General features: G+C 32.0%; 3 protein-coding genes and 2 non-coding genes across 5 annotated transcripts; 2 read left to right on the top strand and 3 right to left on the bottom strand.

The window, feature by feature from the left end:
- Positions 1-2,105: 2,105 nt before the first annotated feature.
- LOC123903118 (transcription factor UNE12-like) lies at positions 2,106-8,891 on the bottom strand. Its single transcript, XM_045953008.1, has 7 exons — positions 8,085-8,891; positions 6,731-6,871; positions 3,783-3,905; positions 3,633-3,698; positions 3,449-3,514; positions 2,997-3,074; positions 2,106-2,770 (listed from the first exon to the last, which is right to left on the bottom strand). Exons 1-7 carry the CDS (start codon positions 8,430-8,432, stop codon positions 2,537-2,539), a joined length of 1,056 nt encoding a protein of 351 aa, XP_045808964.1. The 5' UTR covers positions 8,433-8,891; the 3' UTR covers positions 2,106-2,536.
- Positions 8,892-11,697: 2,806 nt separating this feature from the next.
- TRNAR-UCU lies at positions 11,698-11,770 on the top strand. Its single transcript has one exon. It is a non-coding gene; the product is annotated as a tRNA-Arg (tRNA).
- Positions 11,771-13,101: 1,331 nt separating this feature from the next.
- On the bottom strand, positions 13,102-14,235 carry LOC123903119 (sec-independent protein translocase protein TATA, chloroplastic-like). Its single transcript, XM_045953009.1, has 2 exons — positions 13,813-14,235; positions 13,102-13,312 (listed from the first exon to the last, which is right to left on the bottom strand). The coding sequence occupies exons 1-2, from the start codon at positions 14,101-14,103 to the stop codon at positions 13,190-13,192; spliced, it is 414 nt and encodes a 137-aa protein (XP_045808965.1). The 5' UTR covers positions 14,104-14,235; the 3' UTR covers positions 13,102-13,189.
- A 429-nt stretch (positions 14,236-14,664) lies between these two features.
- Positions 14,665-20,928, bottom strand: LOC123903117 (light-inducible protein CPRF2-like). The gene is made up of 6 exons (XM_045953007.1): positions 20,507-20,928; positions 19,212-19,308; positions 18,640-18,859; positions 16,148-16,223; positions 15,879-16,004; positions 14,665-15,337 (listed from the first exon to the last, which is right to left on the bottom strand). Exons 1-6 carry the CDS (start codon positions 20,852-20,854, stop codon positions 14,936-14,938), a joined length of 1,269 nt encoding a protein of 422 aa, XP_045808963.1. The 5' UTR covers positions 20,855-20,928; the 3' UTR covers positions 14,665-14,935.
- Positions 17,013-17,085, top strand: TRNAR-UCU. Its single transcript has one exon. It is a non-coding gene; the product is annotated as a tRNA-Arg (tRNA).
- Positions 20,929-21,275: the final 347 nt, after the last annotated feature.

Below are 21,275 nucleotides of genomic sequence, written 5' to 3'. Positions count from 1 at the left end.
GTTAACAAAACTAAAAAGAAATGACGGAAAAAAGAGCCATTGTGACTTTCATGAGAAAAGAAATTCATACACGAATTTCTTTCGCATGGACAATGAAAAACAAACGTTGTCCACATAGGTGAAGGAGATTAAGAACTTCAAAAAGAGGTTTTATTTTAGGTATGAGATAAATGTCGATCTTCTAATGATAGTTATTTCAATTGTCAACGTAGTGAATATGCTAAGAAGGATTATAAATATCATGAGAAATAAAAGTTCACCTGGTTAGAAATTATATGCCCGAAATCAAGTTTAAAGTTTGAATGATGTGAAAAAATTCAGCTACTTCTTTGCAGATTATAATTGTCACAATGAAGACAATTATCATCAGTAGTCATATTTGTTCTATATCTTTCTTCATTAGTTAAAAACCGAACATGCATAAGTTTTCTGAATAAATTTTAGCCGGTTTAATTACTTGATCCCATCTTAGTTCATTTATTTTCTACCTCTTGAATTTCCGTTTTTGTCCTTGGGAGATACTACGGTTTATACGAACCGAAGGAATTTGACATGCTGATAAACTTCGGTAACCACTTACCGAAATTTGGGACATTTCGGTTCGCAGGTACCGGAACAATTATTTCGGTAAACTTCTGCCGAAAATGGCCTAATTCCAGCGACCCAATGAAATTTTCGATAATAACATACCGGAATCTAGGACATTTCGGTTCGCTGGTACCGAACAAGCTGACGTTCAGTTTTTGTGTACCGAAAATGCTAATGTTCGGTTCGCAGTTACCGAAATGGTCTAATATTTGACTTCAGTAAATATAAATCGAAGTTTTTTGGCAAAAATTTTTCAAACTGCAAGTGGCAAAATGAAATTTTTGGGGGTACAACAGAGATGTGGGTGGTCGGGAGAGAAATGATCATCTTTATTCATTTCATTAATAAGTTCATTTATGCTAAGGGACATTTTCGGTCTATTGGACAACATCGTTGCAAATTTTTTATCCTGATCCGATTTTTGGCCCAAAATGATAATTTTGGCACCATAAGTACGTAGTAATTTGTGGTCCCTTTTGATTATGAATAGAAGATTAGAAGATATATATATATTTTAGAGAAAAAAATAAAACAACCTTCACTGTTTGGATAAAAGTCATCAATTTTAGTGTCAAAAAATGAGTTGCGATCAAAATTGCAACTAGTATGATATTTTTTTTTCCACCTTCTGATTTTTAGGGGAATGAGTTCTAGCATCAAGTGGTTTCAGTCCCCTTCTAAATGCAGTTGTGGAGATCGAACCGTGGTCCTTCCTACCAAGTTCAGCATCAATTATCACCGAACCAACTAAAATTTGGTCGACTAGTATGATATTTGATGACTACAAAATTCAATTTCATAAAGAGAAAATTATTTAAAGACTGTGATAAGATATATAATAGAACCAAAAAGTACATTAAACAACATTTGAAGGAGAGTTAAACTTGACACGAGAGATTTAGCACTCCTCTCTCCACCCTCTAAAAAATTAAACATAAACACCTAAAATTTAAAATAATTTCTCCCTATCTCTCAGTTGCACTCTCTTCCGTTCCTAATGGAAAGAAGAAACAAAAGCAATGAAGATCAAGAAAAGCAAAACGTGGTCTATGGAATGAATCTATTGTGGTTTGGTGAAGTATTTCAAAAGTGGAAAGTTTAATATTACTCGCTAATTAAATTTATATTAATAAAATTGCTAGACCAATAAAATTAAAAGTTATATAATGGTTAAGTAACATGGTATATTTTTTACATAAATTGTAGTTTTTTTTTTTTCTTCACTCAAACAAATTTTAGACATGACAAAAGAATACACACATCAATTGATGTCATGAAGCATAAACTTTATATAAATAAAATATTGGTATAAGAAGATAAGGCCTGCTTTAATTTTGTTTAGTAAATTAACAAAGTGTCATTTTCTACTTTCTCAACTAGACGATGGTTCAGTTATTTTATCACCTAATTTCATGGTGGAATTCACTTTGCTTTAGAAGCAAACAAATTACTTTACCAATATAGGATTGTTTAAAAATACATTTAGCTTTTCCAATTATCAGATGCTTCCAAACAGCTTTTCAATGTGAACAATATTTTAATTCAACTTGCATTAAAATTTCTCCAAATACATGATACATTACAAACTTATATATCCTTCTTTCCGTTTAAATGGCCCCACTTTCCACTAACTCAAAATAAAAATGAACAAAAAGGAGCTTCCACTATAAATAAAATATTTTTGGTCATACACCACCAACCCCACCATTGATATTTAGGACAAAAAATATCAATAAGGTCATTGAAAATATTTAATTTTTCAACATGAAAATGACATGCTAGGCTCCTCTAATTTCACTTATTATTAGCAATGAAAATTACTTCTATAGTTTGACAAAACTTAGAAAAAATAAAAAGTAGAAAAATTAACCTTGTGAAAAAGAAGGGAGAAATTTATGTCAAGTTTGTGATGAGAATATTTTTTTTGTTAGCTAATAGAAGTAACATTCTATGAGTGGCTGTTGTTTGATTCAGGCTTGATGATTGTTGATGTGTCTGATTGAGGCATACGAAAAATTGCTGAGGCTAGAGATATTGGCATGATACAAAGTGCTTTTGATTGAAGAAGTTGCATAGCTGCACCAACATCTTCTTCCATAAGTTTAGCCACTTGTTGTTCTGTTCCATCGTTCGACCACTTCGCCCAGGCTTGCTGGTTAGCTCCACCTTCTAAGTCGTCCCCCTGCGGATTATAGGGTTGTGTCAAAACTTATGATGAATTGACGCAGACATGGAAACCAGACACAAAAATGTATATTGACACGTAAATACTAATAATAATTTAAGAAAATAAAAGTAATTAATATAATTGGTATCGTGTGTCACCAAACGTGTTTGACAATCGATACGCCTATGATAGAAAACGAAACTGGCAATTTTAATTTTCATGTATTTATTTTAATTATCACCTCCACAGCAGAAACAGGAACATCAGCTACAAGTTGAGCAACTGCTCCAGCTCCACCAAGTCTACTCATGCTCAAGACCTGTTTGAACATATCAATCAAATTAAATCACATGTAAAAGACAGAGAATGAATTCTGTTTATTTACTTCAGATATACTCGCTCTAGTCCTTAACATAAAAAAAAATATTTACTTTTAAAATTTACGGAATAATTGATGCATCTGGTAGACTGGTACAAAAAATTAAGCAGGTTAAAAATATGTTTAGGAGGCTTAATGATTAATGAACATGTTTGTATTGAAGTTGGCAAACTTAAGTATGAATCAAATTCATTTTGCCACATAAGTTTGCAAAATCAACCCTTCCAATATTACTTCTATTTCAAAATGAGGCAAAAATTTCATTTACAATCAATGCCAAATGAAAATCAAACAAGAAGGATTTTTTGACATACCTTAACTTGGAGCCTAAGAAACTTCACATAATCAACAATTTCATCAAGCATTGCTGCTTTGTCCGTCTACAACAACATTTTCATAAAATTAAGCATAAATGCAAATTGTTTGTTCATAAAAATAATATAGGCAAATGAATCCTGAGAAATTTGTTGATTATAACAGCATTGCAAAACCACCAACCTTGTTGATACTTGGAACTAACTCCTGTAATGCCTTCATTCTTTCCGCGATTCTTTCACGACGCAACTACATCAAGTTCAAATAAAAGAAAAATATGTAAGCATTGCATTATTAATAGGCTTCTAATGATTAAAATTAAGTGTGCCTTACCCTCTCAGCAATGCTGTGGGGGTCTGTAGCTTGGCCTCTTCTTGCTCGTACTCGAGGGCGGATGCCAGGGGCTTGTGGCATGGCTGTAACAGACGCTGGATTTGGCTGCTGGCTCTGAAAGTGCTGCAATGCAATGGGATTATCGAGTAAATTAGAAGTAGCTTCACAAATTAATTGTTAATCAAATTATTACATTATACTTTGAGCATTCAGATGCAAATGTAATAGTAGTATTTGACATTTGATCAAAATTTTCTCTTTTATTAAGAATCACAATTGTGATTAATAGTTACATTATCTTTTAAACTAATTTTTCGTGATATCAAATATTGTGACCATAACCACAATGTAAAATCTTGACCATCACGACTATCAAATGAATAATGTTAAGAACACACTCTTTAACATACACATTTCAACACATTATTTTCTATTGATTAAAGAATTTGTGTTTTTGTTGACAGAAAGTTTAGATAAAGGAATGATGACCGACAATTATGATTTAAGGTTAAAAATAAAAAGATAGTTGCACGCTTGCAAAATATGAAGCCCTAAAAAGATAAAGGAACGAGGTCCCCTTTAGAATTGGAAATGAGAACTTGTTGCCCAATGCCTATTGGCTATAGGTCAATTATGTGCAAATCAAACAAAAGAAAACGCGTTGGCGTAAAGAAAAATTCGCTATATCATCATCATTCATCACATACTAAAAAGTGGTAGTACTAAGGCATCGTTTGGCCTGTTTTTTTTTCCTCTTATTTAGAGTTTATGCAGACAACTTATGTAATTTTTATATATTATTATAAGTTTGTCAAGGTAGTTTATGATAAAATAGCTTATAAAATTACAATTTTCAATTTTCACTAGTGTGAACTTATAAAAAAACATAAAACTTAATTTATATAGCATAAGCTCAAAAAAAGCTAGGCCAAACGGACCCTAATTAATCAGGATTACACACGGTAACTGTATATCATCTGATCTATAATCAATGTTCGTTTAATTTGAGTTTACTAGTGTGTAGTCCAAACCGTTTGATTTCAAATCAACAATCATGATTCAAAATAGTGTTGATTTTATGGATTTGGATCCTCTCCAATAATTGAATGATGTAGATGAGCATTGAACCTCATCCAATGAAAAGTTCACAGGAGAGGATCCATGCTCAGATAAATGCATACAGTCTCATAAACTATTTTTTTATTTTCATGTTTAATAACATACTACTGTATTTGATAAATAATAGATATTGTTGCCTCGTTTCTTTAATAAGTATGAATTTAAGCAAAATTCATAATTTAAGGTTGTTTAGACCATCTCCAATGGTGTAGTACCTATTAGGTACTCATGGTACTTATTAGGTACTACTATTGGAGCACAACACATTTTAGTACCTAATAGGTACCACTTCTAATATAAGAACTCTCTTTCTCTTCTTTTTATGGGACCCACTTTATTTAATATATTCAAAAAAAATTAATTTGGCAATATTATTTTAAATTAAATTTTAAATTTTAATGATGTGGAGTTATTGATGGGACCCATTTTAGAACTTTTTAAGAAATGCTTCATTGGAGGGGTTGAGTACCTATTAGGTACTATTATTAAAAAAATAATAAATTGATGATGTGTCTATGTGGGACCATTTAAGTACTCAAAAATGGAGTGCTCCATTGTGGATGCTCTTAGACAAACCAAAAAGATTGTCAAAATTAAATAAGATAATATAATGAAAATAATAAATATTACATGTGTTATTTATTGTTCTTTTCAAAATTCAAACCTAAATATTCTCTCAATTTTCAAATTGTTTTTTTTTTTCACGTAGCAATAGATGAGCCTCAGTTAGAACCTCGTTAGTTGCATCATTGCCCCAAGTGCAAAATATTTGCCCCAACCGCAAACCTAAATTCTTTCAATTTTCAAAAGATTTGTTCTTCGAGAAAACTCATTAACCATTTGAGTTGGGCTTGATTGAGAGTTCATGGTCGACAAACTATTTGATAAAACTATTTGTTTAGTTTGTGATATGCATAATTATTTAATACTCCTATGATCTAATTACACCAACTTCGTTCTATAATAAATATTTTTTTACAATAATTCTATTTAAATAGTTTTTTTTTTGAATGGCAATTCTATTTAAATAGTTAAATATATTAATGAAACTTGAATTGAAAATTGAAAATCACAAATAAAAAGTCAATTTTTTTTGAAAAAACATATGATACTTGAAAAGAAGCGAGAGTATTAAAAAAGTGGCACGCTAAAAACCTCTTGATTGTCTAAAACACAATCCAAGTTCCAACAATTCTATATTGAAAATATAAATAACATAAAGAACCGAGTATAAAACAAAATCTAGGAATTTTTCATACATGAAACGGGGAAAAGCAATGATTCTTCAAATGCGAATATTGCCCTTGAAGAATTGATATTAACACAATATTAAAAAGGCCAAGTTGTAAAGGAACCCAACATCAAGATTTCACTCGAGGAAAAAGAAAAAAGCAGTAAAAGGCATTGTATTATATATGCATCCTTTAATTATTAAACATTAGTATGATCCTTAGATTATGTATATTTTATTAAAATATTAGTAGTATTATAAAATATATGAATGAATGAACGGCCATGGAAGAAGCACTTAAATAAATATTAATCATCCAGAGGCATCTTCCCTTTATGCTTTAATGTAAAGGAGCTCAACTTTAAGGTAAATATATCATAATTTTTTGTCTTTATATAGTTTTAAGGTTTAAGTGGGTTACGGATGGAAGTGGTTAATTGGCAGATGGATTAAATTATTATCAAGATATAATTGATGTATATGATTGAAAATGAAGGGACAATATGGTAATTATAAAATGACAATGATTAAAATGATTTTTAATATAATAATAATAATAATAATAATAATAGACATTAGGTTATAGGACTTATAGTACCTGTTGGTGTTGATGGTGAAGATGGAGTTGGGGTTGAGGAGGTGGAGATGGGAGCATGGGACGTACAGGTTGAGCATGAGTAGGAGTATGCAATTGTCCAAACGTTGAAAACAAACCCCTCATGTGCATTGAATCTCTATCCTGCATATATACAAACCATATAACATCAAAACATTAATCATAAATAACCAATACGGAGTAACAATACTTACTGCGTGAGCTTAATTCAATTGGTAGAAATATTGTATTATATATGTAAGATTCGGAGTTCAAACCTCAAATGACTCATATATACTCTAAAGTCTAGAGTTTACAAACATTCTACATTTTCCATGTCAAGTATTTGCGCTATAAGAGATTGCATAACTCAATTGATTTGAGACAAGAGTTTAAGAACACGTTTAATTATGCGGAACGAAAAAAATATTTATCTAACAACTAATTACTACTCTCCCCGTCTCACAATGAGGGAACCAGTGTGACATCAATAATTAAAAAAAAAAAAAAAAGTGTGTAATAACTCAAAAGATATTGACTTTTTTGTATAAGATTTAAAATTAAATTCTAAAAAATATAATGTCAAGATTAAGATCAAATTAAATTTTGATAAGTTCCAATGTGTACTTAGAAAATCATAACAAAGAAATTAAATTTAAACAAGCGTTGTACAAATAAAATGTAATGGAAAAGTCCATATCAAAGAAAAATGTAATGGAAAAGTGGGGAGAGACATGAACACCTAAAAACAATAACTGAAACCAAATGTCTTGGCATTCTTGTCTTACATAAACTGCATGCATATACCCTGACATCCCACTCAACCCTACTAATATATTATCTAATCACACTTAAGTGACTTAACCCCCCCTAAAAGTAATTAGTCGGAATTAATTATATTTATTTGTCAAATAGGGAAGTGGTTTTGTAATTTAAAATTTAATTAAAAATAAAAAAATTGATCAAAATTCAAAAACTATTCTTTCTAAACTCAGGTTCTCCTCATTAATAAAATATTTAGAAACTAGTAAGATATACGAATAATAGTATATGTCAAAAAATTAAATATTTTAATTTTTTGTAGAAATATTTTTAGTCATGGAAAATATATAATCTTTTGTTTTTTTTTTTTAAGGAATATAATCTTTTGTTTTAGTGGTACAAAATATGTTTATATTAAAATTAAAATTAATTTTATTAATACTCGTTTTAGTCCTTATTTTGAAAAAATTATAAAATCTTATAAATTTCAATTTTACAGAGATTAAATTAAAACAACGAAGACCTCAAACAAAAAATTATACATTTATAGTGATTAAAAAAAAATAATAAAAAAAGGGAGAATTAGTGTACATACAGTGATTCCCGGAGTAGAAGAGGGTGAAGATGAAGTGTTATTGATATCATGAAGACGAAGATGTTGATGTTGATGATGATTGTTGTTGTTGTTGGTAATGTTACTCTCAACAACGTTATCAACAAACCGTGTTGCATCTTGTTGGTGTCGGAGAAATCCATGATGATTTTGTTCCAAATTTAACCCCAACGGCATTATTCCAGCAGCACCAGCAGAAGGTGTAGTCGTAGTTGATCCCAATTGTAACACTCCTCTAATATGATCCATATTTCTTCCATATCCAACTCCATTTTCAGGTACTGCTAAGATCTGCTCGAAGAAATCATCACCTAATCCTTCCGACGCCATGTCTTGTGTTGATTAAAATTAATCTAGCTAAGATTATTTTTGGATTAATTTGGTGTTGTATAATGTACTAAGGTTTTTTAATATTGTCTCATTTGTTACGATATACTAGATGTTGTGTGTGTGAAACACGATGACCTGGAAGAATAGAATAGAATAGAATTTGGGGTTATGTTTCCCGATAATGTTTTTGTTTTCTAGTTGGAAGATTGAATTTGTGAGTTTTTTTTTTTTATGTATAAGCTTTTCAGGTTTTATGAGTTGGTTGTTTCTGAGAATGAGAATGGTGAGTGCGCTACGGTTTTAATAAAAGCTGAAAATGAATGTGAAGGAGAGACGAGACGACCCGCAAAACTAAACGGCAATAGAATGAATGAATGCTTTTTGTTACGTGCACGCACGCGCTCATTTTTTATTTATTTTCTTTTCTAAAATAAGAAGGAGGAGTACCAATTTGGTGATAACTTATAAAATTACAAATTTTAACGTTACTTCCTATTTTATTTTGTAGTTTAATTTCGTCCCAAAATATAAGAATTTATTTATCATTGCACATATGTTAATACATAATTTTGATTACGAATATCTTTAATTATCTATTAGTAAAAATTATAAAAACTTGATATTTTGAAAATACTTATCGAAACAAATCAAACAAAATCTTATATGATGATATTTACATTTATATACTTTTAGAAAAATACGGTCAAAAGAAGACATATAAATAGTGCATTTAGTCAAAATATGTTTTATAAAATGGGCAAAGGGAGTATTTTACACTGAAATCTAATAAAAATTGAGTAGTTTGTCCCGTGAGTTTAGATCAATTGGTAGGGACATTATATTATATATATATGCAGAAGGCCGAGGTTCGAACTCTTATCATACCACTTATCTTCCATATGAGTGGAATTTCAAGTCAATAGCAGTTTAACATGTCATACAATTTTATTTATTTTTTGCTTTGACCATCAGTTTTATTTGGTTCGAGGGTCAAGAGCTCTGGTATCAAATGATTTTAGTCTCCTCCCAATTGCAGTTGTGCAGGATCGAACTGTGGTCCTCCCTACCAAGTTCAGTGTCAATTACCACTGAACCAACTAACAATTGGTTGTCATACAATTATTTTACATCGTTGATACATATTCTATTTTCTCTGTTTATTTTTTCCTAATTATTGATGTATTGATAATGTAATCAGTAATTTAATGCCAAACTCCATCATATTTTTCTTTTACTAAAATTAATAGATATTTATTAATTAAGTTAAAAATTTATAGGGTATGTTCTTATAAAAAAAATTATATAATATGTCTATGTAATATAATACAAATTTAAAATTGATGAAAAGAAAAAAGTTAAATAATTCAATTGGTTTGAATAAAAATTTAAATAAAATAAATTAAAGAGTTAAAAGGATCAAATTTTATGTCCTAATCGAAAAGAAAAAAAAAATATATATTTTAACAACTAATTACTAATTTTACGATACGTAAAACAATTTAAAAGTTTTGTCAAAAAAAAAAACAATTTAAAAGTTTTACCTTGGTTGGTTCGGTGGGAGAAATTAGAAGTGGGATAAATGTAATGTTGATGTTGCGTTTGTAGTTGGTTCCGATGTGACTTATATGGGTCGTTATTTTTGTGGTACCAATGGACAGTTAATGGATGGTTTGACTCAATGGAAGTAACCCGTTTACTCCATAGTGGAAGGCGAAACATGAACTCTCTTACATGCTATGAAAGAAGTTATTCATCGTGGTTTAATTTGAAAGCGACTCAAAGTTGTTGGTTGACGTTATATTCGAGAAGACGAGGCAATTCAAAGTTTAGTTTAATTGTTAACGATGTAAGTATTATTCTCATGTCAGCTTCTTATGTAAACTTTAATGTTAAATTTGTTAGGAGAAATGATTTTGGCTGCTCATACTCTTATTAAAGCGGTCAATATTTGAATTGTTCTATAAATTTGAGATTATCCCACTATATATTGAACATTAATTAGTTAGAATATATTTAGATAGGTGATCTAACCTGTTGATCAGAATAGAGATGACCGGTCCGTTGAGCAATTCGTCCACCGAAGGGGGGGTTGTACCTGCAGGTGCTCCGATGCTTAAGTCAGCAAAGAGTACAAGAGATACAGAAAGAAGAGAGAGAAAGCGTAGAGTAGAATGGAATTGAATACCTGGCTCTCCTGTATAGGAGAGCTTATATAGTTGCCCCCGGCGCTGGGCCAAAGGTTGGTCTATTGGGCCGGAATAACCGGCCCAATAGACTCAACTGCCAAGATAGTCCTTGTATCGTAGGGGAGGCGGTTATTCGTCCTATCTTGGTTGGAGCCGTTCCACGATATGTGGGTAATGGATAAGCTCCTTGACGAAGGCATGGTTGGATGGATGAGCACGTGCTTAACGTGCTGCTTATCCGTTACGTCGTGGAGGACACGTCATTGGCTAACGTGTCGGGGAAGTCTCCCCTTGTTTGGTTGTGTCCCAAATGTCGGGCAGAAGAATAATTGGGCCAGCTTTTGGCCCAGTCCAGAACAATAGGTATCAATGATCCATAGGTATTTAGATTATATTTTTAACAAAAGTTTGCATGGTTAGCATAGTCTTTTTGGTTGTCAAAAAAAAGTATAGTCTTTTTGGTCCTGTCAAAAAAAAAAGTATAGTCTTTTTGGTTTCCTGTTAGTAATAGTAGTAATTTTTTCTTTTGGGTTCTTTCTGGTTAGTAATCTTTAATTGATTATTGAATGAATATGATATTTATGAAATGAAAGTGGTATACAGCACATCATACTTTTCATAAAACTAGGTCCAGTGTATCATTGTTTTAACATTTAAATAACCATTCATGCACAAGTCAATGATGAATTATTAAGTTGTAGGTAATCTGCTTTCTACATGCTTTGATGTTATAGTTTGTCATGCCAGCATATCTCGTCTCTGTTCTTTTGTTTTGATATTTCTTAAGACGTGATCTATGAATGTAAGGTGTTAGTAACACCCCAAAAGAAATATGCATATTAATTTTAAATTAAGTTTATCTTAACAAAGATATTGAGTACAAATAGTTAATAAATTTTTCTTAAAACGAATTGTTTGAGAAAATTCAAATTAAATTCTTAGTGAAAACAATTCTTAGTTAAGTAAGTTTACTTATCTCGCAACCAAACTCGAAGAAAGTTAAAATCAAAAATAAATTGCATTCATCCTACGTCTAATGCAGTAATTATATATGCTTATAACAACCTGATAACATCGAAGCGCCCATGGCCTAATGGATAAGGCGCTTGACTTCTAATCAAGCGATTGTGGGTTCGAGTCCCACTGGGCGTGTTTTTTTTATTTGTTTTCATTTTTGCTTCATTAATTAAAAACTGTGAAGAAAAAAGAATGTTTTATCTGATAAGATTACGTTGACTATGTTCAAAGACTGCAATCCAAATGATTATTATTTTTTTATTGAACAATCGTTGATCTAATCCACTAAATAATCAACAACTTGTTTCAAACAAAATTAAATTCTTCCATTAACTGTATCTAGTATCACATATTAAAATCAGTGAACTGCTTTAGGTAAAGTTCCTCAATTATTTTCTTAACAACTCGTGCTCATGGAACTGAAAAAAGGTACTCAACTACCACCAACGCCAACAATTTTTTTTACAATATTAGTAATGTTAATCTGCTAGTTTTTGTGGGAAGTGAGTATGAGAGTGTAAGCTGCTAAAGACAACTTATCAAATAAGAATTAATCGATTTTATCCACAGGCCTAACTTAACGGGTAAATAATGTCGAAATTGTTAGGTCAGATGTTATGATTTAAACCCGACTCCTCTACTTGTGTGTGAGAAATTATAATAACTTTGTCATTTCGTTTATTTACAAAAAAAAAAAAAAAAAACCGATTTAGTTTGGTTTTCGATTTATAATTTTAAAAATTGTTGAACCGAACCTCTTATTAATAATATTTATCAATCTAGTTACCAACATAATGTGGCACAAGTGGTAAATACTTGGGTCATTTAACCATTTGGTCCTGGGTTTGATCCTCGGCCGGTGTGTATGGAGAAACATTTGTTGGGAGATTAGGTCAACTCCTTAAATGGATCTTAGTTACCTCGAGAGAATTAGTAACTCGGGTTCTCCCAATCGATCCGTCATTTAGTGATGGTCATTAACGAGTTGAATTGTCTTGGTCTAGTTTATTTAGTTTTGTATATATTATAAAACATTGTCTAATAAAATAGAAAATGAAATCACGTTAGTTTATTATGTTTTGAGTATGTTGTGTGAATTTATTTAATTTTAAGTTGATTGAAAAAATAATAGCAGATACACAAATGAATGAATAGTTTGGTTGAGTTTCATTTCTGAAAACCACTAAAAACCTAATTAAACCAAACCAATGGAGATTCCATCGATTCATACACTTTTTGACAAAAAAAACTTGTTCAAAGTTCAAACTAAACTGATTACACCCTTAAGAGGTGAAAATCAAGCTCAAAACTACTCTTATCACTCCACTTCTCAACTCTCATTTCAACCACTAAACCAACTTTTATATCTCGATGTGAATGTGATGTGAATAATTACTTCTTGGTATAGTAGCTAAGAAAGAAATTAGAGGCGTTTCGTATCTAAATTTATAGAATAGTACTACTTGTTTTAAATGCATAACACCATGGTACATTTTTATTAAGAAATGTCTACTAAGAATATCAGCTAAGACCAAAAAAACTTAGAATATCATCTCATACACTATCATCCTTTGTACTAGAAACCTTAATGTCTTGTTCCACCTTGTCATTCGCAACAGAGATTTCTTCTTCAGAATTAGGCTCCTTTTTTAACTCAGCCTCAAACTCCTTTGCTGCCTACAAGATTTCAAAATCTAATTAATCACCAAATAAGCAAGCAATACAAATTTTCTTCTAGTGAATATATAATTGGAATAAGATAACAAGAATTGTTCAACCTTAACTCAATCCTACAAAATCGACAGATCAACCCTCACACCCTAGACATTTATAGCGTGACCCGAATGATCTTATAACATATGGTTCAATGACTCTAATACCAGGTTTGTAAGGTGAGAGATGTTACTTGTTGTTGGGTTCGTGAGGGGGGAGCCTCACTGAACTAGATCGACATATTAGGCATTGAGCAACCATATAAGTCTAACACCACACTTTCACAAAAAAAATATATTAAGTTATTAGGTTTATGAGTCATTTCACTTATATGTTGTTCAATCTTAACTCTTCCAACCAATATGAAACTTAACTCACACTTGATAGATCTCAACGCTACTACATGTTACATGGGCATAGCAAAAAATTGTAACTGAATCCAAAGAATGAAAAAATGGAACCACCTGTTGGAAGCTTTTGACGGTTTGGCCTATGCTACGACCAACTTCGGGTAACTTCTTGGGGCCGAAAACAAGAGCAGCAACACCTGCGATAACAACAAGCTCGGGCACGCCTAGTCCGAAAAACGCCTTGCAGGTGAAATCATTTGTCCTTCTAGTTTTGATTCTTCCTTTGTTCAAGAGAAGTGAGGAAGTATTAGAGTTCCTAGCTAAGAAGGATAAGGAAGAATAAGATGAAGAGATTGGTAGCCTAGGGATAAATGAAGATGAAGAGAGGGAAAGTGTTGTCTCCATTTTTGGTTTGATTCTATTTGCTGCTGGTGTCTGCTAAATGTGTGGATAACAAATTAACAATTATGAGTGCATGTGGAAAACATGGATAGGTTGCAAGATGGGGTGGGACTGTATCACGTGTTGTCAATGGTTCACCTAATATTTTTGTGATTGCGTACATCATATTTTTGACAAACTCAGATATTTTTGTCAATGGTTCTATTATTTTTTCTAATACTCCCAAAACTTCCAATTTCTTTGAATGGATGAATTATATAGCTTAGGTTTAAAAAATGAACTTCATTAGTACTACACTATCAATATAAATACTACGTTTATATACGCAAATCCAATGACATCTCACCACATAAATAATTGTGGACTTATAAATACTATGTTTTTATACGCAGGTCCAATGATGTCATTGAATCTGCGTAAACCTTTAAAAAATTAGACACGTGTTGTTTTAACGAAACTAAGCAATCGATATATTTTATATGAAAGATAACTTGAGGAACTAACTTGGCCTACGTTTTATAACTCATGGGGCCGATTTCAAAACTTTATATTAAAAAGACTAAATTGGTCCATAAAAAATTAATTCTTTGTATCCCCATAATTGACCAAACATTTTGAAGAATAAGTTGAGATTGTAAATCTACAAAAGAGGGTAAAGTTTATCTTACCCAAAAGAAGATATGGAGTACACTGATTGAATACAACATCATGTGCTCCATTAAAATTGATTTGCAATGTAGTTAAGAATAGGATATTACTTATAATAATAACCAACACAAATGGGTATTCAAGGATGATTTCTTGACTACAACAACCACAATATATGGCTATTTAATTACTGCTCTCCATTAGAAGATGGTCCACAAGAATCGACACCACCACGAATCCGCTTCTGAAGATGTTCCAAGCTAGCCACCCGGTGCAAGGGAGAAGCTGTTTGACCCATCTTGTTGCCACCTACAACTGCTGCATTATTCTGCTGTACATTTTCAATTGATGAAATGTCTCCCAACCCATTGTTGACTCTCATATCATGACACGGCATAGGATTATTTGATGCGGGTTGATAGAAGTGATGATGTGGATCGTCTTGCACAGGGACAGCCGCATCAGCTGAATTGTCTGAAGGGCTTCCATCAAAGGATGGCATGCCCATCGATGATATATCAGGAGGCATCACATGAAACATCGGGTTCAATCCGGTAATTCTTTTGACGGTCTCTTCAGCCATCTTCACCTAAAAGAGAGAATATCATGGTTCGAAACCAAAAACATGTCAAATCTCTGTAATTACAAATAAATATTACTTTCATTTTAAGCTTTGTTTGACATGGCCAAACCAGGAGCTTATAGCGATAAGTTCGTATGATCCAAATTGAGCGATACGGTTACAATATTCTCTCATGAGCTTATAGCATTTTTTGAGATGTTATTTCAAGTTACATTTGAAAAACAAATCATATTTCTTCTCATTTTTACCCTCCTTATCTTAATTGAATTGTTTTAAAATATTAATTGAAGATCTGTTTGTCATGTCATATTTATCAGTTAGTTCAACCCCCGTTAATTTTACTAACCACTTCAAATTCAGTCTGCTAGAACTGTTATCTGCTATCAGCTAACTTATTCGCCATCTGCTATATTTTTTACCAAACAAAGTCTTAATTTATTTTCTCGTTTCTGTAAGCCAAACCTTAGGAACTTGTTTAGAAAGAGACAGAATGTTTGCCGCAACAGATTTTAATCAAGTCATGTAAATACATGAAGCGAGGCATTACCTTTGCTCTTAACGTTTCGACATCAGCTTTCAGTACTCTGTTGTCAACAGCAGAGTCAGTGTACTTTTGGCTCACATCAGTGAGGCGTTTTACCAAGGAAGAATTTTCGCCTCGTAATTGAGAAACCTAAGATACAATATTTTTTTCATCAATGACCTAAGATACAGTATAAGATTAGAAAACATGAAAATCTCTATGGAAGAACTAACCGACTAACAGAAAAATTGAAGAGGGGGAAGAACCCATATCTAAAATAAAATACACAGTACCTGTGTTTCCAACTCAGTTAAATGAGCCTGCTTTCTTCGTCTTGAGCGTCTAGCTGACTCTCTATTGGAAAGCATCCTGACAGATATATATCATTAGACATTGAATTAACCAAGGTAGAATGTGTCCTCAAGTCGAACATATAATTGTTTCACAATAAGAGAAAAAAAATATATATGATTCTCGTGAATAAAATCAGGTAAGATAAGCTTAGTAGCTTACAGATAATATAATTAATTTTTTTCCAACTTACTGTATAACTTAGCAGATGCATAATTACTTTATGTAAAATGCAACATCCTAACTTCAAGAGGGTTCTGTTCACATCTTAGTTTGACAAAAAAAGATTATAGTAGGAGTTCAACGTGAAGATTGATGCAACCACATCCAACAGTTTGTGCACAATTTGTCAAAAAGAAAAATAAGATATTGACACCGATTGGATGCAATTTTTTAGGCATTTAGGAAGAGCAAGGAAATCATACTAAATAAAACAATCTTCTAAATCCCTATGGAGCCAATTACATGTGGGGGTGTTCATGGTTTGGATTTTTTAGTATTCATATCCATATAATAACCAATAAAATGGATTCGGTTTTAAAACCATCTATAACAATTAACGAGGATAAAATTATTAACCAAAAAAGTATAATACTATAATTAAAATGGCAAAAAAAATGCAAGAAGTATAAAGAAAAATATAATAAAAAACAATTTAGGAAATTTTAATTGCTTTTATCAGATTCTTTTGATCGCCAATCTCAATTGAAGTAAGGAAATATTGCGAGTCAAAACTTAAATATGTTGCAGTCATCCTATGAATAATTAAACTATATTAAATTAGTATAACAGGATACCAACATCAAAGCGCCCATGGCCTAATGGATAAGGCGCTTGACTTCTAATCAAGCGATTGTGGGTTCGAGTCCCACTGGGCGTGTACTTTTTTATTTTATTTTTCATTTTTGCTTCATTAATTGCTTAAAGTTCCTCAATTACCGTGTTCCTGTATCATGAAAAAAGGTACTCAACCACCGCGAATGCCAGCAACTTTTTTGACACAGCAAATGTTAGTAATGTTAACCTGCTAGTTTTTTGGGAGGTGAAAATCGAACCTGAAACTACTCTTATTATCACTTCACTTCTTAACTACATGCAGGGGTGTTCATCTTTTGGATTTTTTTAATATCCATATCCATATAATAACCAATAAAATGGATTAGATTTTACAACCATCTCTAAAAACTGGTTTGAAAAAACAGAACCCGTTTCATAACATGATTTTATCCAATCAACCGGGTTTGTTAAAATTTGTCTGTAACCAATTAAAAAAAAGCTCTCTGAATGCAAAATAAAGGAAAAACTGCTGAAGGCAATTAATAAATTGAATTATTTTAGACACAAGCACACATCAAGAGATCTTGATATGATCACATTATTAATTGCAACAAATTTCATTTTGAAAATTCTATTTTTTAAATTAAATAAATTATAATACAAAAACAATGGCGTGCTTGAGGATATGTTCTTCAAAGTTTGATAGTTATGACAAATCATACCATTATAGTTATGACAAAAACAATGGCGTGCTTGAAGGATTAAACATAGAGGATTTGATAGTTATGACAAATTTTATAAAAGGAAACGTGGGAAGAAGGATACAACTAATCATACCATTATAGGAATGTTTCCTTATTCGGTGAGGGAAGGGAAAATAGATCTGGATCTGATTGATTAAATAGGAGAAGGTTCCCTGCCATTGTTGGTAGGAAATTATTTTAGTAGTCACTCTACTTGGGAGATTCTAGGTGTCTCGAACTACCTAGCCTATCTTTACATTTTCTGCATTTTATCATTCTATTTCTACTGTAATTTCAGCCATAGAATCACCTTGATTCTATGAGATATTCAATATAACACTTTATTCTGTTCTATATTTTACTACTTGATCAATGTTTAATCGTAATCGAGATCGAGTCCTATCAGGATTAAAAGAATTTATGGTAGAATAATAGAAAATAAAAAGAAACGGCCTCAGATCCACGAAAAGAGTGAAAACAAATAATCTCATATTCTGGTTTTTGGAGATTTATACAAGAAAAGAAGAATTAATAGGGGAATCTGCAATCAAAATCGTGCTTCAATCCATGAGTGTTTATGATATAGGTTTTTAGAGAGGGAATTGAGGAGAGAGAGTAAAAATAAAGAATTCTAATTAATATTCTGGATCAAAAAGTGCTTGGTTATGGGTAAGTGAGTAACATTTTACAATATGGCTACTTTTTCGGTTATGTGTATCGCAAACAAAGCCTAAGTAAATTTATCCGGTTATTTGTAACCGGATGTGGATGTGGTTATGGATATATGACTTATCCGGTTAAAATGAACACCCCTAATTTCATGATTTTCCAAATTGCAATTAACTCATCAATGTATATACAAGAAAATGCTTTTACAATGAGAAAATAAGTAAAATATAGAGACAAATAGTTACCTCCTTACTCGTTTTACATCAGTAGGGTCTGTGTTGTCATTCATATATGTCTCTCCCTCAGCTTCGTCATCATCTGACAGTTCTCTTGATGATCCACTTGTTGATGGCCTAGTTGCAACAACAGTTTTTTTCTGGACAGGAGGTATGGAAGGGATCGCAGGTGGTACTTTGGCATCTTTATCTTGTAATATAGGTGGATCATTTCCAGGACGAGCAGATCCTACATAGATAGGTATGACATAATTCAACAAGGGTTATTCAGATTAAGAGAGAAAAAATAACCCCTAAAGCAGCTCCAAAAACTACTTAACAGGTCAGTAAAAGAAAACAAAAGCTTTCTGATTAAAACAAAATTGTAGACATAGATTATGCTTTCACCGTACTCATGTGAGTACTAACAGTAGTTACTAATTTATTATTTTACATTAAGATTTTAGCATTCATCCATCTCAAAGTTACTCATGGAGATAGTCTAGTGGTGCATATAAATTTTTTTATTCATAAATGTGATCCACTTCGTTTAATTAATCTTCGCGGTTTTCATATATGCAAAAATATTTACTAATTCAAACCTTCAAAACTGGGCTGAGGTCCAACTTGAGTAGGATTAGACGACTGTGATCCATTCTCAGAAAAAGTGGCTAGATCTTGAGATTTAGTCAAAGATCCCTATTGCAATAAGTAAGAAACAAAAATTACATAAATGCACAATTCTGAGTGTGATAAGATAAGCAAAATGGAAGATGGGTAACTCAATCTTCAAACCATGTAAAAGTAATAGATCATACAAGTGGCGGATCTTGACTGAAAGTTTAGATGGAGCCACATTTATAATAAGTATTAACATTTAATGTAAAGTAACAAATTCGCATCTTGGCGTAGTGGTAAAAATCGCTACCTTTTACCCACATGCACGGGTTCGATCCTTCTCGTCCCATTTTTTCATTAATAAAGTAATAATACACTAACTTGAAAGAGAATAAAAAAATGGCAACTATCAGGATCGATCCCTGAACCATCCACTCGCAAAACAAACTCTTACCACTACTCCATTATATACAAATGACAATATTTATGGAAACTTGTAATATATATAGATAAAATAAAACACTCTTGATACAATATATATATATATATCTACTAGACAAGATCCGACCCTGCATACAAAACTACAAAGTCAATAAATTTCAAAGAATAGGATCACAATGCAGAATTGAAGATGACAAAAAGTAAATACAAGGTGGGCAGGTTGGCGACATCAACAAATACATATTTTAAAAAACATTTTATGAAAGCCATTAAAGAACTTTTATTTCAATGATCAATCCTAATTTCTGCACAGATATTAGTTATTTGTTGAAAGAACACGCGGCGTATAAAATTTTAACCGAGTTTCAGAAGGCTAACTAAAGATTAAATATATTTATTTATACAACTCCGAATATGCAATAGTTACACATCAAATCATCAATAGATATATAATGTCTTCAAATTTCTATAGTTTTGAAACTAAAAGGGCCAATTCACTATAAGGTTACCCTTTGCACTAAGATTACATCCTTCCATGGAGAAAAGTTAAGTGCTTTTTTCTTTCCAAAACTCAATATCCGATCCAAGGACCGACTAATCCGCCACCAATCAAACCAAAAAACAGACTTTTTCACTTGTTATTCCAGTTAGAATGGATTCTAATTTCTAATAGAAGCTCTAATAAGCTGAATCAAAAGAATTGAAAAAAAAATTGAATTTTTCTCAACATCCAGATACTGAAAACACGAATTAACCAGATCAAAACAGATCCAATTTAAAATCGAAATGAATTGAACGTTTCACATTGCAATTACGAAAAGGGGAAAAGCAAAAATACCCTAGTCATGGCAACAGCAGCACAGGCAAGACTCAGCTTACTCTTCAACACAGCTCGACGATATTCCTCCGAATCAACGGTCACCGGAGGAGGATGTGGAGGCGGAGGACCATTTTTCAAAACGGCGGCATCGTCCTTCGTTGGAAGAGGTGGGGTATCTACGACGTTTTCATCAGCAACAGAGGAAGAAAGGGGAGATGTAGCAGCTTCTTGAAGAAAGCGTTGAAAAGCCCATTCGGAAGCGCTGCGACTCATGTTGGAAGATTCTTCGGTGGCGCCGCCGGAATCGTGAATCTGCGGCGACCATAAGTGGTCGGGAATTTCGTCCACGGAGAATACCCTATCCATTTTGTTTTGTTGTGTCTATGATGGATTGATTGAATGAATGTGTGTGTGATGATGAATGGTGGCAACTACTACAATCTATGGAAAATGAGATGTTGAGGGTATATTGGTCATAAAACAACTATATGGAATTTTTTTATTTTTTTTGGGTCAAATTACTCTTTTTTTAATTAATCTTTTTGTTTTTAGATGGACTTATCTTTTTTTATTTATTTATAGATCACGATGAACAAAGTGCATACACACCTAAAATTAGGAATGAGATAGTGGTTAGGGTCTGAAAAAGTAACTCTAATAACGTCTTCGAATTTGGAGTGTAAAGAGTTATTCATATTCTAGATCGGTTAAAAGTCCAACATACATCAAGACTAATCATAATAGGATAAGAATGATCATGTGACATAATAACCACGATATTAAACCA

This window comes from Trifolium pratense, linkage group LG1 (genome assembly GCF_020283565.1).
Source record: "Trifolium pratense cultivar HEN17-A07 linkage group LG1, ARS_RC_1.1, whole genome shotgun sequence".
In the NCBI taxonomy this organism is placed as follows: Eukaryota; Viridiplantae; Streptophyta; class Magnoliopsida; order Fabales; family Fabaceae; genus Trifolium; species Trifolium pratense.
Note: the sequence above shows the minus strand (reverse complement) of the source record. Positions and strands in the feature narration are given on the sequence as shown.

Bases quoted from the DNA above. Each gene is read 5' to 3' on its own strand.
- LOC123903118 (XM_045953008.1), bottom strand. From the start codon at position 8,432: ATGGCGTCGGAAGGATTAGGTGATGATTTCTTCGAGCAGATCTTAGCA. The intron at 6,872-8,084 runs GTATGTACACTA...GTATATATGCAG, and splicing joins CTTCTACTCCGGGAATCACT to GATAGAGATTCAATGCACAT. The intron at 3,515-3,632 runs GTTGGTGGTTTT...ATGTTGTTGTAG, and splicing joins TAGTTCCAAGTATCAACAAG to ACGGACAAAGCAGCAATGCT.
- LOC123903119 (XM_045953009.1), bottom strand. From the start codon at position 14,103: ATGGAGACAACACTTTCCCTCTCTTCATCTTCATTTATCCCTAGGCTA. The intron at 13,313-13,812 runs GTGGTTCCATTT...GAAATCTTGTAG, and splicing joins CCGTCAAAAGCTTCCAACAG to GCAGCAAAGGAGTTTGAGGC.
- LOC123903117 (XM_045953007.1), bottom strand. From the start codon at position 20,854: ATGGATAGGGTATTCTCCGTGGACGAAATTCCCGACCACTTATGGTCG. The intron at 18,860-19,211 runs GTTTGAATTAGT...CTATCTATGTAG, and splicing joins ACCTCAGCCCAGTTTTGAAG to GATCTGCTCGTCCTGGAAAT. The intron at 15,338-15,878 runs GTAATGCCTCGC...TCTCTCTTTTAG, and splicing joins TCGAAACGTTAAGAGCAAAG to GTGAAGATGGCTGAAGAGAC.